This window comes from Fusarium phalaenopsidis, assembly GCF_050370095.1.
Source record: "Fusarium phalaenopsidis strain FUZ10S chromosome Unknown contig_32292, whole genome shotgun sequence".
Lineage (NCBI taxonomy): Eukaryota > Fungi > Ascomycota > Sordariomycetes > Hypocreales > Nectriaceae > Fusarium > Fusarium phalaenopsidis.
The window spans coordinates 2688103-2705660 of record NW_028145410.1 but is presented as its reverse complement, the minus strand read 5'-3'; the positions used below and the strand labels follow the sequence as shown (position 1 = coordinate 2705660).

The following is a 17558-nucleotide window of genomic DNA, read 5'->3' as shown; positions in this document are numbered from 1 at the left end:
GCATGCTCTTGGCATTGTCTTGGCTCTAGATTCAGATCTTGGCTTTTATTCCTCTTGTGTATGTCGTCGGTGAACCGAATGGATTGCTAGGGCTTCACCCGCACACTCAATGGATGAATTGATAACGCGTGGTCGCTCCTCAATCGGCAATTGGCTCAGCAAGTTCTCTTGGTATGACGTCATGAGGTGAGCTACCGACTCTATCTCCAAAAAGTCTTATCTCCACGTGCCGGGGTGGGGCGAGGCTGAAGGAGGGACAATTGTGCAAGGCTGACCTTTACATCATCTTTTTTTCAAGGGTCCAGACCCTTCGTGTTGATGGTGACAGATGCGAATCTTGAGGCGCACGTCTAGAAACATGTTCCCGACAGCCAATCCCGAGTGATATCCAAACCCCGCGACAACCATGGCCAAGTTCATCCCCCGCCAGGCCTTTTCCATCCCAGGCTCGGTCCCCAAGACCTACTACATCGGCCACCACGCCTCCGCCCAGCAACAGGTGGTGAATAAGCTCTCCAACATCTCCCTGATCCTCGAGTGCCGCGACTTTCGCCTTCCGCTATCCACCCACAACCCCCGCCTCGAGCGTGCCGTCGCCGGTCGCCAGCGCCTCGTCGTCTACACAAAGTCGGGCTTCGGCAGCGACACCCCCGGCGCCGCGAAGGCACTGCGAAAGCTACACGCCGACCGCTGCGTCATCTGGGACAAGACCGACCCCGCCACCACAAAGGCTTTGCTAAAGAAGGTCAAGGAGGTTGCGCGGGAGGCGGACTCGCTGACAGGCCTGTGGGCCATGATCGTCGGCATGCCCAACGTCGGCAAGAGCTCGTTGCTCAATGCGCTACGGAAGGCCGGTATGCCGGGGCAGACGGCCAAGGTCGCAAAGACGGGGGACCAGGCGGGCGTGACACGAAAGATGAGCACGCCCGTCCGTATCCTTGAGCCTGAGGCACGGGGCGGAGTGGGTGACGGCGCCTTTGTCCTGGATACGCCCGGCATCTTTCAGCCATATATCGATGACGGCGAGACCATGATTAAGATTGCCCTTACGCAGGGCATCAAGAAGGGGCTGGTACCGGACGTTATTCTAGCTGATTACCTCCTCTACCGGATCAACCTCGTGGATCCCACCATATACGAGCGATATTGCCCTCCCACAAACGACATCGAGGAGTTGCTCGGGGCCGTAGCCAGGAAGGAGGGCAAGATAAAGCGCGGTGGACACCCCGTTCTTTCGCGCGCTGCTGACAGACTCTTGTTCCAATGGCGAGAGGGAAATCTGGGCAGGTTTGTCCTCGATGACATATCAGACAGCGCCATTGAGGAATACCAGGCCTGCATGGCAAACCCCAAGCTGAGCCTGAACCAGGCAAAGAAGCTGCAGAAGCAAGCACGCGCCCAAGAAAAGGCGGGTGCGTAGTATGACCTCGGGGTCCTAAACCTGTGTGTCATTGTATCGTTGTATCATATATCTGTCTGTATAGACGACATTTTCCATGTACACTACCTAACGACGCTCTGTTATTCATATCCATCCCCCCGAGATTGATGCTTCTCCCATAATAATGCTGCGCCATTGCAGCTTTGTAAGACGCCAATGGCAAACTCTTTCAACCAGGCATACTGGGGTATAAGAAAAGAGCCGGAACACCAAAGAGCCTAGACCTCGTGGTTGGTTCCGGATAAAAGACGAACGAGAAACCGTAACTAATGAGCGATGAAAGATAACCGCATCCCTGCATCTTGCCTTGATGCTTCGTGACGCCCCGTGATGCACCCAACCGTGAACTCCAAAAAGATTCAAGAAACCATGACCGCCCATCATTGTCACCTCCTAGCATAGCAGGGTGCTGTCGAAACCCGGTGCTGTATGTGCTTAGGTGTACTGGCTCTGCCACTTGACCATATCCCGTGTTAGAACGTCCATCATCTCCATACAGTTCAGATCTTTGAAATCCTTGTCGTGAGAAGATTCCCTGGTCGATCCGTTCTCCACTGCCATGGACTGGTTCTCGGATTTGCCAGCTACTTGTGGGACAGGAGTCTCCTGGGGTGAAACCTGTCCGCTGCTTGCGGCCCCGTTGGGCACTGGAATGGCTTCTGCCGCAAGATCTACCTGGGTCCGCGAGATAAAGTCCATGATGGCGCCGACACGCCGCTTCATATCCATCATGCTCAACTTATGATGTGGGGCTGCCTTTGATTTTCCATGTCGGTGGTGCTCGTTGGTCGCCTTGGAATGGCCTGTTGTTGAATCGTCCCCATTCTTCTGAATGTCTCGCGACATTGACCGTGCCGGAGATTCGCCATCCGCGTCACGGTCTCTAGTATACTGGTTTCTGCCCTTGCCCTTCTTGTGAGTATTTCTGCCACCTCGTTTATGGATATTCGTGGTCGGAGGGTGGCTCGCGGGTGGAGTGTCAGGGACTGGCTGAACCGGAGGAGCTGGAGCCTCGGTCACAATTGGAGTCTCAATGCTCTTTGCCGTAGGCGGTTTGACCGGGGCGACAGGCGTCTCGTCAGAAGGATCCGAATCTACCAAAATTAGCAAGCGAATATAGTCTCAGACAGGTTCAACATACCCTCTCCACGGCGCCTTTCTGCGCGTCCTTTGCGCTTATCTGCTGCCTCTTGCCTCTGACGTTCTTTGTCTTCTTTTTCCGTCTTTGCTTTTTGAGTCTTGTTATTTCGAGCCTTTTTTGCGCCACTGCGAGTGCTCGACTCTTCATCTGACTCTTCGCGACTGGTGGCCTCGACAGGTTGAGCAGGAGGCGAAGCGGAGCGAGAACTGGTTCGCTGTCTCTTGACATTCGCGTGGCTTCTCGTTGCCGTCAGCTTATCATCCCGAGGCTGGGTATGAAGGGCGACTGACTCTTCACTGTCACTCCGCCCCCGCTTGGCTCTCCTGGTCAAGGCCTCTGGCGCATCGTGAGGAGCATCTTCCTTGCTTGCCTCAATGGCGCGAAGGAGTTGTTCATCTTCGTAGGCTCGGTCGCGGCTGTTCATTGTAGATCGGCGCTTCGACGTCTGCGAAGCAGAGGTAGGGCGTGAGTTTTTGCCTGTCCCGTTCTTTGGGGAGCGAGTCCCCTCTTTGGCAATCGAGGCAGCCCGCGACGTGGCCCGCGATGGGCGATTGAGAGGAACATATTTCGAGTACTTTTGTCTGTCAAGCAGAGGATATTAGCATTCGGGCAAAATCAACGCTGGCGTGTGAACTTTGCAGTGGGCCAAGAGCGAAAGAGGCCGACGGTGAGTCGAAAAAAGTCGACCACAGCCATTCGGACGAATTTCGAGATGGCCAGTTCGCATTAAATCGAGACAGAAACTGACTTACCCGTTGCTTGCAGTATGGATTTTATGTAGGTCTTTGCGACATTGCTCGCAGAAATATTCTTCGGGGGAGCTTTCGGCACTGAAAATGCCTACACAGGCACCGTGCTGCCAGACTTTGCAAACGTCGCATTGAACGAAGAAGCCGGTAACATCTTCAGTGAACTCAATGGAGGCGAAAAAGTCGGCGTCGGGTCCCTCCACAGGTGGGCGACCCGGGTAGTCCTCAGAATCGCAGATGCAGCGGACAGCCTCATCTTCCTCCTCCTGGAGGTCGTCGCTTCCATTTGCCATGTCAAAATTGTCAGGCCTGGAAGCCTTTTCGGTATCGTCGTCGTGATTACGTTTTCGCCGGCGACCGAGGAGGGTGTCGTCGAGATCCTCAAAGGGCTCCGACGACAATGAGGCGCTAGGCGTGGACTTGGTGGAGGAGGGCTTGACGACGGACCTCGTGTTCCGTTCGGCTCGGCCAGAGGTGCTCGACGAGACAGATGATTGCTGGGATTGTGAATTGGTCGCGCGGGCTCTCGATGACCGTCGCGGCGAGGGAGGTGCCATGAGTGAGTCGGGTCACCGAGGTGGGGAGAGGAAAAGAGAAGGAGACGTGAGACGTGAGGAGGACGAGGACGAGACCCAAGGTCCGGTAGGCGAGTATGGGCGCGTGTAACACTGCCGAGAGAAAGGATGTATAGTTAAAGCTGCTAAAAGAATCGGGGAAAGGTAGGATCGCGAGAATTGGTGTGTGGTGCGGTAGCGATCAAGGCAGATGTGGGAGCTGGGCCGGAGACCAGCGTCGACGAGAGAGACTAGAAGGTCGAGGAGGAGCAGTCGAGTTGAAGACAAGATTGGCAAGCAAGCATGTCGTAGAGGAGTAAAGGCGAAGCAGTCATGACACGGAGGAACCGCAACAATGTGTGTATGGGCGAGACGAGACGAGAGGAGAAGCTTGGTCCGGAGGAGGAGAACGGGAAGAGATGGACGGAAGCGTGGGAGAGCGAGCGAGCGGCATGCATCAGAGAGAGCGAGGGAAGGTGGGCGCGGGCCTTGAGTGGGCGCGGGCCTGGGTGGGCGAAGCGCGGCGTGGTGTCGCTTCAGAACAGAGCCGAACCACTACAGCACCACGAAATTCGCCAGGTACCTGGAGGAGGTACCTCACAGGGGTCCTAGGGTCCATATCCGCACTGGGGGGCACGCGCCTTACAGGGAGCTTCAGCGCTGTCCACCCACTGTGCAGAAATTGTTTCGATTAGCTCGCCCGCGCTGCGAGGCGGGTAATGCCCGGTTGCAGTCCGATAGTCCGCCTTGCGCGGTTGATTTCCGCTGAATGGACCTCAGTGACATCAGGGAATCATTGATGTCGCAGTCAGCAAACTCTCGTCATGGAACTGCCATGTTGTTTATTTCATGACTCACAGTTGTGAAGATGGCAGTAAAATAAAAAACAAATAAAGCATAGTGTAGCTAAATTTATTTAAATATTTAAATCGCCAATAATCCTTAAACCTGACACAGTGCAAATCATCCAAGTCTCGATCATGGCCAGGGAGAGTGGTGGGCGAGGGGAGGGCGAGTGCCACCTTGACAGCACACCAGAGGGGAATTCTGCTGACTAACCTAATAACCGCCCTCGGCCCTCGTTGCAACTCCTAACCTCAGTGACGATTCGCACACTCGAATTACGGAAACCTCCAAGGTGCTGTCAGCTTTGCGCTGTTACGATCTACGTCACTTGCTCTCGGGGCCTTCATCGACGACCTGCTGCTTCATTTCGAGCCTCGTCTGCGCTTGCCCGAGGTGTCCCTCACCCTCCTGGGCCCCGTCCGCCCGTCAGTGACTGGGTAAGCCACCCGACCTTGAACGACCGACAGCAAGCCTGGCGACTATCGGCATAACCGCTGCGAGAGACCGTCGATGCTACAACCAGAGACATCACCAGTGCCAGCCCACGCTCGTCGTAGTCGCAGCTGCTCGGGCATGACATGCCTTGCATCGACGACCATGTTCTGACCCGCACACAGAACGCTTTAGAGCCCGACCGAACCAACTTACCCCCCCTTCGAGCTTTCCAGCGTCAACCAGCCTCGACGCCCGGCGTACCTACCTACGACCTTGATACCCCTTTCGAATTGTACGGTCGATCTTGAATAATCGAGTCTTGTTTGTCGACGTATTTGTACAGATTGCTCCCTCCCGGGCTTGTTTGGGGAAACTTGTCGCTCCACCGTTCTTGGTTATACGGTTTGGGTCAGGGTTATTATACGATGTTTGCTGGGTACGCTTTCCGTTTGATTCCAACGCCGGCGAAGCCCGTCGCAGCCCCCAGCTGGCCGTTGATTGATCACCCCGGACGGTTATCAAGCCTGGGCTGCGGTCGGCGGCATCCCACATGTCCATACCCCCCACCAGCTACCTCTCTGCTCCCATGTCCTCATTCGCTATATTCGTGACTGGTTTCGTCGGCATCATGGCGACATATCTGCTAACGCGAACCTTTCGCTCTTCTCGTGCAGATCATAGCCCCAAAATGTCGCCAGATACTGTATCGTCGCTGTTCCCAGACCGACCGATTCGGCCGCTGCCGAAACGCCGGCTTAGAGAGAGGCTGTCTCCAGACGTTGCGGACTCAATAAAATACCCTCCGTCGACTCACGAAACCACACCTCTCTTTTACTACCCCCCATACACTCTAAAAGATGAAGGAAGCCCGCCGAGGACCGGCTCCACGAGCCCAGTCGAGCAGGGACGCAGGACAGAGTCGGGGCGCAATTACACACCACGGCGGAACGGCGTGGGGTTGTCAGACGGCGACGAGGAAGAGACTGCCTTGCAGAGCAGTCTTGTTACCAGATCACCTCCAGAGACCCTTACTCATCCTGCTCGTCGGCCGTCAAGGCCGGACCCGCCTCGACATCCAAATCCGCAGCCCCCTCCATCAACGACGTCGTCAGTAGACGGCTACGATTCATTCGAGAATACCAATAATAAGAAGAAGAGGAAGATCCCCTCCGCAGGGGACCCCACCCTCAACGGCACTCATGCGCTGAACAACGAGATAGGCTCACTAGCCATATCTTCCAGCACGGCACACTCCCCGGCCGGCGAGCTCCATGGCGATAGGTCGTATGCCCATTCGGGCGCGTACCCAGGTTCGGGAACGTTTTCCACCAGCAACCAGGGAATATCAGGGCCAGGACGAGGCAGATTGGGGCGCTCCAGGAATGGAAGAAGTCCGCTGCGAGCGTTGCCCGACGGTAACACCACGTGGGCTGGACGAGCATCCAAAACTGCACCACCCCAATGGGCACCAGCCGGTGAGTTTTCTTTCATTATTGCCGATTCCTTTTTCATTGCGTGCCTGTGCATTCGCTCAATGATGTATTGTTGCGGCTATCCGCCTTATTATGCAGATTTGCCTATTCGGGCGAATCTCAGATAGACTATTCTCCTGCAGCATTTTGCGCCAACCACGCATAACACACCGGCTGGAAACAAGTGGCGGCACGGAGCCATGCATAGTACTTAACCAGCCAGCTCAGCCGACCCAACCAATTTCTGCATGTTGCCTGCATGTTGTGAAGGCTCTTTCCTCCTTCTTTACAACGAACCGAACCTAACATTGTCTTCTTTATCAACAACACCAAAACATCCACTCAGACGGCTAATTCCAGTCCTAGAACGCGAAGCTCGCGGTATCATCTCTAACGCTATTGCTGTCGCAAACGCTGAGAAGCAGCGTCCTCAACCACAAGAGAACGGGAGCTTACTTCAGCAATACTCTTCGGCAACGAAGACCACACCTGCCTCAGCTCAATTCACCTTCACCTGCGATTCCCAGGTTCCTGGGACGGTTCGGTGGCCTGGTAAGTTTCAGGAGATCGGTAGCTGTAATGGCATACTAACTGGCAAACAAGGTCATTCGAGTAAGCATAGCATGTCGACTCAGACGACGCCAGGCATGTCGGCAGGGATGAACGGTAGCAACGGCTATCATCACGACGGTTCTTCCAAGGCAGCTAGTCGCGGATCAGGGAGTTCTCGTCGAAAGAGCAGACGCCGATTGGAAAAGGAGCTCGACATGGCTGCAAGACACCGCCGTCGAATTGCTGCCGACAATTACTATCAAAACCCCCCAAAGGCGGAAGACATTTGGATTTGCGAGTTTTGCGAGTACGAACGGATCTTTGGCGAGCCGCCGCGGGCACTGATTCAAAAATACGAAATCAAGGACCGACGGCATCGCCAGGAAGAGGCTGACCGTAAGCGTCTTCTCGAGAAGGCCAAGGCGAAAAGTCGAAAAGGCAGGAAGAATGCGAAGGCACCCACGAGAGGACAAACAACAAACCAGAACACTCCTCCAGAGCTAGAGCCAGAGCACGCAGACCCTGACGCCCCTCCTATGAACACGGGCAACGGACATTCCACGCAGTCCGAGGACGACTACGTGGACGGGCTTGATGATCACTACTCGGATGCAACTGGGCATCATTTGCATCGGGGGGATCCGGGCATACCGGCGGGTGCAACCTAGGAGCCGTCGAATGATATGAGAGGCGAGGCAGGCCAGCCGATTAAATATTGGCTTGCTGTTGCTTTCAGATTTCTCATTGGACGACCTGATAGCTAAGGATCGAGAGCCACTCGGTGAGGAGGAGGCTCTAGGAAGCGACCTTTGTTTACCTAGTTGGGTTTTGAACACGGGAAGTTGGCAGTGTGTTTTTGCACTAAGACGACACGACAACTGTCACTGCAGCATGGATATGTAACGGTGGGATGAACAGTCAGCGTTAAACATATCACATCATAGCTGTCCTAGTGTAGCGCAACCCAATTCACGACCACTCTCAGATAATTGTCCCATAAAAGTTGTTTGCAGTGAGGTGACGGGAAGTCAAGTTACATTGAAGCGGCTCGAAATGAGACGAGTCTGGGACTGACGTCAGGGCGGGCCAGCTAGCAGAACCGGGGCTAATTATAAGCGCTCTGACAGGCAGAGCAGCCGCTCAGCTGGAGAGTGGGCAAGCAGACATTTCGAGATTGAGCTGGCAGCGGCCGAGACGGACCCCAGATGGATAAAAACGCCGAGAAGTAGATCTCGGCAGATGGAGAACCTATGGCTTGGTTTGCCGTTTGTCAGGAGAGGTGAGCCTGAATGGGAACTGATCTACAAGTAGCTTGCATGGACCGGATGTGTGGAAACAAGGTTGGTGAGCTGCACATGATGGAAGCTGAGCTGAGGGCTGTGCCCGGCAAGAGTGCAGTACAGCGAAAACACTTGTCCAGCTCTGCTTACACAGCCGTTGGCTTCTGTCCTGTATCCGTAGTGTCAACGGCATCAGCCGTTCATCCTCCCAATCATCAGGACCCTTGACGTACATGTTTGATGCGAGCATGACGACTCAATTAAAGCAAAGCCCTGGCTGGCCCAGCCGGAACAAAAGCTGCAGTGGGGTCCCTCCTGTTAACCTCAAATTGGGTTAGCGCGGCTAGCGTGTCGAGCTGGGCCTAGTGGCTTGATACCTTTCGTCATCAGTTCTCCGTTCTCATCTTGGATCAATTCCAAGAATCCTCATCTTCCTCTTTTTTAAGTGTACGGCCCTGGCCCGCCCTCTACTGCTCCCGACACTCTAATCATCACATTCCAGAGCCATTATTTCTTATTTTCCCGTCCTCCTGGATTCTCATGCCCGCAGCCTGTTGAGATCTGTTGGCGTCCGCGCCGCTTTTGACCTAGCCCGCCATGTTTGGAGGTTCGAGGAGGCATCGCCCTCCCACCCAGGTGAGAGACAACCATTTTGAGGCGCTTCTGCAAAGCCGGTTTTGGCTTTTGACTTTAGTGCGCGAGTGCGCCAGGCCGATGCGATGCAATGACAAGCCGCCATCCGATCCATTTGACAGACGCTTGTGCGCTTGCATCGGTGGCCTTGATATTAGCTGATGGGCCCTTTTGCGACGTCTTTCGTCTCTCCCTCTTCTCATTCTATCGCAACCTCACCTCCCCTCACCCCAGGCCCTGCTAACATGGCCTTTCCATCCAAGCCCTTGACCAAGGAGACAGCCAATCCTAATGCTGCGACGGCCGCCGCCTCGGCCTTTATGCGACGCGAGCCATCCGTATCCCTTTCATCCGCTGCTGCCGCTGCCGCCCTCAAAGCTCGACCAGCGACACCCACCAATGTATCTCAGGTTCAGTCGAAGCGCGCTATGCGCAGGAGCGCATCAGTTTCATCCACCGGGAGTCGGGATAGGGGGAGACGGGAACTTCAAAGGACTCCAAGCCAAAGTTCCATGACTGAGCGCACCTTTCGATCACCATCGCCGTCGCCCGCTCGCGGCGCCCCTCCCAACGCCCACCACGACGTACCTCCCGTACCCAAGATTCCGAACCATGAGCATCTCAAGACTGAGTCGAAGCCCACATCTCACAAGCGAGCCATGAGCTTGCAGGTCCAGCCCTTTCAGACGGCCAGTCAGAAGATGAAGGATGGACAAGGTTCATGGTTTGGGGCACCAACATCTGGAGACATGTCCAATGTGCGCCGGGCAGCTGTCGCTGATAAGAGGGCATCTGTCGATTTGCGACCCAGCAGTCCAAGTTCTATCAACTTCTCTTATCCCCGTTCCATGCTGGAGCCCTCGGCTGCATCTGACAATGCCATGGTATATGATCCCAACTCCAGGAGGATGGTCCCCCGAGCAGAACTCCTCCTAGTGGAGCAACGCGTCAGGAATGCATCCGAGAAACCAGTCCGACGGCACAAACACGAGGGATCAAGAAGCGGTACTCACCTGTCCAAGGGAACTGTCGGAAGGATAAAAGGAACCGCTGTTGAACCCGCTGCCCCGCCGCCCACCGTCACCAAGACTACACAAACCCCTACGGACATTTACTCTACGGTTACGCAAGAACAGACCCCAGAACCGAAGCAAGCCCCACAGCCACAACCAGAGCCAGAACCCGAGTCTGAGTCCGAACTCGAATCCGACCTCGAGTCCGAACCGGAGGTCAAGGCCGAAACTAAATCGGATTTGTCGAGACAACAAACCCTTGTCGACTCGGAGTCGGAGTTGGAATCGGAAGTTGAGGAACCAGTCGAACCCAAGTCTATCAGGGCGGAGCGGATTGAATCAAGTCCGACCGCCGTGGTTTTACCTGAGGCCTCGGTCAGAAAACGACCTTCTGTGGTTCACGAGGTTTCTGACGAAGAGGAAGAGCCCGAGCCTCAGCCTCAACCACAATCTCAACCTCAGCCTGCAAAACAACCCGCCGCGCAACATCATCCAACAGATATTATTGATGCAGTACCAGTCAAGTCCTCCCAGCCGTCTCAGCCTGAGCCTAGTAAGAAGGAACAACAGGAGCAAGTCCAGCCGGCCAGTATCCCAGCTCCGATTGAAAAGCCGAATGGAAGCATTCGTCGGACGCGTGTGCACTCGGAGAGCCCTGCACGCAGCCCTGGCCGGACTACGCACTTCGCGCCAACGACCGATCAATTACTCGTTAGACACGAGCCCCCTCCCCGATCCGTGTCGCCTCGGAAGTCTGCACTCAAGCATTCAAGTCCAACGAGAGATGCCTCCCCCTCAGAGGATGGCTCAGAGGCCTCAAATGCTCTCTCGGGCTTGGTCAACCAAGACGATGGGCTTTCCCGAAGGAGGAGCGTCAGGGTAAGCTTTGACGATCAGAACACGACGGTAGTGGGAGAGTCTGCAGAACCCTCTGAGCCTGAGCCATCCCAAATACCCAGCCCTCAGGCAAAGAAACCCTGGCACAACATCATTGGAAGATATAAGCGAGACTCGATTTCCCTGGATGACGATGAAAAGATGACTCCCAGACCGGCGCTGCCCTCGTTTGGTAGCATTCGCGAAAAGAAGGCGAGAGAGCCAGAAGAGCGACCTCTAGTCCGTCCCCTGGAAAGATCACTCTCTCCGCCAGTGGCTTCGCCTTACTCTCCGGCCAACAATCGACCGGTAGAGCTGGAACAGTCGAGTGATCATGCTATCGGGTCAGTTCTAGCGCGCGAACAGTCTTCCCGAAACGAAGCCAACATTTCCAAATACAGGGAGCCATTGCCTCCGGTAGTGACATCTGTCGAGAGCAGCGGATACATCAGCAACAGCGACTTGAGCTCTGATGATGAATCTGAACCCGAGACGCACACTCAAGCGAAGCCTTCTAGCGAGCCAGTTCCTGAGATACAAACAACCGCCAAGGGTGTTTCGAAACAGCCTGATGTCGACTCTGATGACAACTCAACGCCCAGTGACTACGTGCCGACGATATCGATTACGCAACCCAGTCCTCGCATCCCAGACGAAAGCCGACAAGACTCGCCACAAGACTTTTTCGACGTCCCAGGCGGATTTCCTGATGAAGTCAAAGGCGGATCAGGTGGTTTGGAAATATCCGATGCCATTGGGAACGCTTCTTCAACTACCAAACCCACCAAGACAGTTGTCAAGCCAGCACCGATTACGCCTCAACGGTCATTTGAGTCGACCACCATGTCTCCTCCCAGCCCCCAAATGCACGACATCCAGGAAGAGTCGGAAGAGTCGGAAGAGTCAGACGGGAGCAGCATCTATAGCGACGCATATGAAGATCTCTCTGATATGGAGGGTGATGGCTTCATGTCCCTGAATGCTGTTGTCGAAAGCCCCATCGAGCCGACGCTTCCTAAAAAGGTGTTTGAGAAGGCTATAGCGAAATCCAAGGAGGCCGATGCCTCTCTAGAAGCCACGACGAAGAAGGATGCAACGCAGAAGCCCTTGCAGACACCCAATGACTGGGAGAATGCCAAGGCCTACTGGAGGAGCCTGAGTGCCAGCGAGAGACGCCAGCTTGAAAAGGAGGCTATGGAAGATTCTGATGAGGAGGCCGCTCCTGTAGAAGTGGTACAGCCCGTGAAGCCGAAGCAGAAGAAGCAAAAGAAGCAAAAGGCAGTGGAGAAGCCACAGGAATCACCCACAAAAACCTCATCATCAGAACATCGGGATCCGAATCGAGTCTACCAGATCTCACCTGGCACCACCTGGCCCCGTGACGAGGTTGAGGAGCCTCGAGTCAAGGCTGAGGCGAAGGAACCATCCAAGCCAGCAGGAGGATCAAAGCTTCGAAAGTCTATGAGGGGCCATGAAGCTGCAGTGATTGAGCAGTCACCACCGCCGCAAAGTACCAGCATGCGCAAATCTATGAGATCTGGCGCTACCTCTACGCCAAGCCCTCAGGAAGGCCACTTTCGCAAGTCTCTTCGCCCAGAACCAGAGGCTACCGCAGCCACTGGTACTGGCATGAGAAAGTCGCTCCGAGCCAATGGTTCCCCTGCCAGCATACAAAAGTCCTCCCCTGCTCTGAGAAAAGACTCTCGACCTGCCTCTTATCAGCCGTCAACCACGACAGAGCCAGCCCAGGCACATCGCCGACACCACTCAGAGGAGAGAGTTCCTATCACGAAGCCAAGCCTGAGACGACGGGGCTCTGATTCTAGCGAGAGCAGCTTTCGACGTGCTCGGGTTGGAGGCGGGGAAGGCATGGGCTTTCGCAGAACCATGCGAGGAAGTCTACGGGAGACACCAGCCCCTGCGTCCGATGGCGGCAGGGGCAGTGGTAGATTCAGTCTACGGTCGTTGTCACCGGCTGGATCAGCTTTCCGTCGCAACTCCAACACGAGTTCTCCGCCTCCCATGGTCATGGGCGGCCGTATGCGTCACTCATTGCGTGGCGACTCTAGCGACGCCAGCTCACCTCGCATGCGCGTGTCCGGCTTCGGCCGCAAGGGCAAGAAGGCTCGGGGCGGTAGCCGTTTCGATGACTCGAGCGACGAAGACGATGCGCGTCCAGCCTTCAGCAGTCGCTTTGTGGACTCGAGTGAGGATGAGGGTACTCCCACGCCGCGGCCGAAGCAGAAGCGAGTTCCTAGAACGATGCGCAACCAGGCCTCAAGCAATGCAGCTGCAGTCGCCATGGGAGTGACTCCCTCTCACGTGGAAGACGAGGATTCGCCTGAGCTTCCAGATAGTGATGACGAGCCAGAGCAGCCTCAACCAACCGTAACCTCCAACGGGACCACGAGTATGAGTCCTCGTACAGCTTCCACGCTGAAGCGGAGTGGTTCTGGACGAGAAAGTCTGGGGGCTTTGCCTCCTGCGCAGACGGCCGGTGATGTTTCCATGGGCCCTCGACCAAGCCACAAGCGTCGAGGCAGCTTCATGTCGTCGATCCTCCGGCGCAAGAAGGATCCCTCTGACAAGATATCCCGCAACCTCAGCGAGAGTGCTTCACGGAGAGACACTCGTCTAGAGCGCAGCACTGAAGAGCTCGCCGTCATTCGTAGCAACAGCGGCAGCCACCCACACAACGCACGTCTCCAGAAGCGTGGAGCCAACTGGCCGCTCCAGGACGGCCATCACACCCATGAAGAGGAAGACCGTTTCGACGATGGCTCTCAAAACACATACGTCGTCGACGAGGAGAGACGGCCGTCCACCGCCGGCGGGCCCGGCCCATCCCCTACCTCTCCAACCGTCAAGACGGGCTTCCTCAAGCGCCGCAGCACCTCCCACAGCGCTATTAGCGCTACCCATAATGCACCCCCGGCCTCTGTCGACGGGCAAAGCCACGGCATCCCCGAAGGCTCAGAGACAGGGACCCCGAGGAAGAAGAAGTTTGGCACCCTACGCAAGATGTTTAGGCTGGATGACTAAACACACACATACCCCCTTTTCCCCTCCCATTCTTTAATCAATACCGATTATCGATACGACGACATCATGTAATTCATTATTCGCTAGCCCGCAGAATACTCGCTCACTTGTTATTCTTCTTGGCCTTTTTTGTCATTTTATCAGTCTACGTATAATGGAGCTCCCCTGGATGAGCTGGGCCCCTTGGATAAGGGTTGGTTGGTTGGAACACAAAAGCCCTTTCTGCGGTTCGAGCCAGAACCGATTTTCGTTTTTTACAGACACCGTCAAGAGTAACATCTACCTTGTCATATTCCCTCTATTTCTATCATGTATACGCCTTGAGCACTAGACGGCATTAAATGCGACATCGCTATCAACAAGCACCACTACTGTTTCATCACTTGCCCAGGTTCAGTCATCTTGGTCTCTATGCCTTTCCTGTCCATGCCATGCCATCTAAAGGATCTATTGTGATTCGTCTATATTGAGCCCGAACCAAAGTAGACAGACGTGTCCCCTGAACTTGATGAAGCATCACCATGTACCATGTATCACCAGAACTCATTTGTTTAACAATGTTGCATCAATGGCACTTTTTTTCCTTTCTATGTGGTATCAATCCCGTTTCCATTCCTTCCGGCCTGTATTCGCCAGCCTAAAAGCCGTTCTAGATCAGGACCAATGCAACTCCATCACAAACGCCTCGCATCCATGATGCACCCGGCGAGTTCCAAGCCTATACCGCCAGCTCGGCCCCTCACGAGCATGGCCTCAGAAGAATGCTACCCGGTCACCAAGCCAAATGCCGAGAAAACAAGACAATAAAAGAAGACATGTAATTTTGGTGCACCCGGACTCCACAGAAGTGCATGCGCAAACACCCATGGATGACTCCAACTAGTTGAAACATGATTATCAGAGAAGTCTAAGACTCCACTGTGAAATGGTGTACACAGCCGTAGCGAAACCGCCCGACATCGAGGCATATACAGGGCATCTGGTGGTGTTTTCACGGATGAAAAAGGACCTAGCTTTTGGATCTCGGCTTGTTGCCACCACTTCGTGCCTTTTCACGCTCCAAAAGGAGCGTCAGCTGGCTTTTTGTGCGTCCCAGGGGAAGACTAGCCGATGTCGTAGGCTGGGTTGGTGTAAATCGGGCGTCGAGCACCGACGGTTTGGGTGGCACAACGGGAATCGTGTGGTGTTGAGGCGGTCTGTGGTCCACGAATCCAGTCACGGGTGACGATCCAAATCCGGACTGATCAAGAATCATGCCCGTGACGGCAACGTTTGACGTTGATGAGGTAGCCTCGGTAAAGAGACCCGGTGCTCGAAGGTTATGCTGAGGCTTGGGTTGGTCATAACCGCCGTGAGAATGAGACCGGGACATCGAGGGAGCCAAATGGCTGCTGGATTTGTCACTTTCAGGAGACCCAACGCCAAAGTTTGACTTCGAGGAAGCCCCAGATCCCCTACGTGACCCATGGCTGGCGAGGTTGATGAGTGATCGGGCCTGTGGGAGCACACCTTTCTCACGGTGGATACTTCGCGGCCGGTCGTTTGGCGGTGACGACCGCACATTTTCCTTGGAGACCTCGTTTCTGTAGGAAACCGGCCGAACGGGCACCATTGGCTGCTTTCCACGTGCTTTCTCGCTCATCACGGGATCCTCATGGGACACCTCATGGCTATCTCCTGAAGCTGGGTGGTCATGTTCCAGGCTTGTGTCAACATTCGAAGGTACGGGCCGCGGGACTGGTGCATGCCGTATCCCATTCGAGGAACCAGAGCCCCCTTCTCGACTGCTAGACTCCACGGAGGTTGCTGTTAGTCTCTTTGGCGGCACCGTCTTTCTGTTTACGGCAGCCGACGAGGAAGCGAGCTTCTGGGCCGGGGGAATGGAAGTCTTCCTCTTCGGTGAAGAGACTACATATACGGGTGCCTCCGAAGCCGTGGCGGCTGTGCTCCCCGAAGAGGGGATCTCATCTTCATCGGCAGATTCATGGGGTGACACAAAGCGGGCAGTGGGCCGCGGCCCTGACGACGATGGGCCTCGGGCTTTTTTCAGGATCGGATGGGCAGGTGGCGGCTTTGACGCGCTGGAAGATAGCGTCCTCAACGCTGAGTCGGTGGATTTTGAATGGCGGGACCCCTGGGGCTGTGAGAGCGGCAGTGGGGGTGTTGCCTCTGCTTGGGCAGCTTCCAGAATCTGCTTGATCAGGGGTGGTATCTGAGCGTCCATGTCAGTAAGGACCCAGGGGTTTTGGTGGGTATTAGTCCCCAGTGACACGTACATCAGGGCCCTCCCATCGATTCGGAGGTCCCTTGAGAGGGACGAAAGTCGGCCCAAGAGAGATATCCTCATAAAGCTTGGCCAGAGCGCTGCCCTTGAGAAACCTTCGGTCGCTTCCCCAGACATGCCACCAAAAGTTCTCGAGTCGACAAGCTGTAGGATCCTTGAGTTTCTTGTATGTTGTGGTATATACTGCGTTCAAGTTAGATGGTGTATAGAATACGAGACATATGCAGATGGGCGGAAATACCATGCCAATACTCCCAGACCTTGTCAGGGGGGACAACGGGAAAGTCGGCGACTTCTTTGTAGATGTTTTTCGTGTTAATGACAATGCCCTTGGGCAATATCATGGGTACACTCGAATCCATTGGCGAGGTTCGGGTATGCCGCTAGAGCCCAGTAGTTGTTGAGTAGCTTCTGCAGGAGCAGGTGAGAAATAAAGGCCGGATGGTCGTCTAGTCCGCAAAAGCTCCCCAACGGATCTTGGGCACAGAGTTTATTATCGACGGCTACACAAGCGGAGCATGGTCGCTGAAAGATAAATCTTGAGAGGCCGGCGCTTGAGTGAAAGTCCAGGTGATGAGTATTCAGTGAATGTGAGAGTAACTGAAAGTCGTGAAACCCATCCAAGGAGAAAAGAAAGACGTATGTTGCGGCTTGAACGAACGAACGAAGGCCTCTGAGTACTTGCTCAGCAGCAGAGTCGCGGTGAAGACGAAAAGGCGGGTTAAATAAAGCGAAGCAGGCGCTGAATCGTGAAAAGTCGTTCAGCTGGGCCAGATTTCGGGGACACCAGAACTGGGCTGAGCGATGCAGCAGCTGACGGTGGTTAAGGAGCACAGAGAGGTGCTGAGTTACAGGATCTCTCTTGTTGTCGTTCCCTTTACTTTTTTCTCGCGTGGCTCATTAGTCGGTGAATCCTCCAGAAAACAACTCCCGTCATAAAGGAAGCCCCAAAGAGACTCGTGACTCGTAAGCTCGTGACGCAAGAACTGGAGAATCGCGTGTGAATTCGCGGCGATGATAGTAACAGTGGACTTGGTGCTTGTGAATCGAGGCAACGCCAGCAGTAAGTGGCACCCACTGTCAGCGTGGTGTTGCAGTAAAAAGCTTAGCTCAGCGCGTGCTTTGGCGCAGCCAGGAGCCAGGTTTCGCAGGCCGTTCAGGTGCTGTGTAAGTGTAACAGGGAGTTCGGGGGTTCTTATTGCATGCTTCCCAGGTCAAGGGCTTTTCCAGAGCAAAGAGA

The 17558-nt window shown here is 54.9% G+C and overlaps 5 protein-coding genes across 5 annotated transcripts; 3 read left to right on the top strand and 2 right to left on the bottom strand.

Annotated features, from left to right (window-relative positions):
- Positions 1-406: 406 nt before the first annotated feature.
- On the top strand, positions 407-1420 carry LRP88_05115 (protein MTG1; the record flags this gene model as incomplete). Its single annotated transcript, XM_083241677.1, has 1 exon — positions 407-1420. The coding sequence occupies one exon, from the start codon at positions 407-409 to the stop codon at positions 1418-1420; it is 1014 nt and encodes a 337-aa protein (XP_083102825.1).
- A 456-nt stretch (positions 1421-1876) lies between these two features.
- On the bottom strand, positions 1877-3888 carry LRP88_05114 (uncharacterized protein; the record flags this gene model as incomplete). Its single annotated transcript, XM_083241676.1, has 3 exons — positions 1877-2535; positions 2583-3163; positions 3335-3888. 3 exons carry the CDS (start codon positions 3886-3888, stop codon positions 1877-1879), a joined length of 1794 nt encoding a protein of 597 aa, XP_083102824.1.
- A 1966-nt stretch (positions 3889-5854) lies between these two features.
- LRP88_05113 (uncharacterized protein) lies at positions 5855-7858 on the top strand (the record flags this gene model as incomplete). Its single annotated transcript, XM_083241675.1, has 3 exons — positions 5855-6641; positions 7005-7190; positions 7242-7858. The coding sequence occupies 3 exons, from the start codon at positions 5855-5857 to the stop codon at positions 7856-7858; spliced, it is 1590 nt and encodes a 529-aa protein (XP_083102823.1).
- A 1490-nt stretch (positions 7859-9348) lies between these two features.
- Positions 9349-14034, top strand: LRP88_05112 (uncharacterized protein; the record flags this gene model as incomplete). Its single annotated transcript, XM_083241674.1, has 1 exon — positions 9349-14034. The coding sequence occupies one exon, from the start codon at positions 9349-9351 to the stop codon at positions 14032-14034; it is 4686 nt and encodes a 1561-aa protein (XP_083102822.1).
- Positions 14035-15043: 1009 nt separating this feature from the next.
- LRP88_05111 (uncharacterized protein) lies at positions 15044-16680 on the bottom strand (the record flags this gene model as incomplete). The annotated part of the gene is made up of 3 exons (XM_083241673.1): positions 15044-16246; positions 16311-16501; positions 16560-16680. 3 exons carry the CDS (start codon positions 16678-16680, stop codon positions 15044-15046), a joined length of 1515 nt encoding a protein of 504 aa, XP_083102821.1.
- Between the last annotated feature and the right edge of the window lie 878 nt (positions 16681-17558).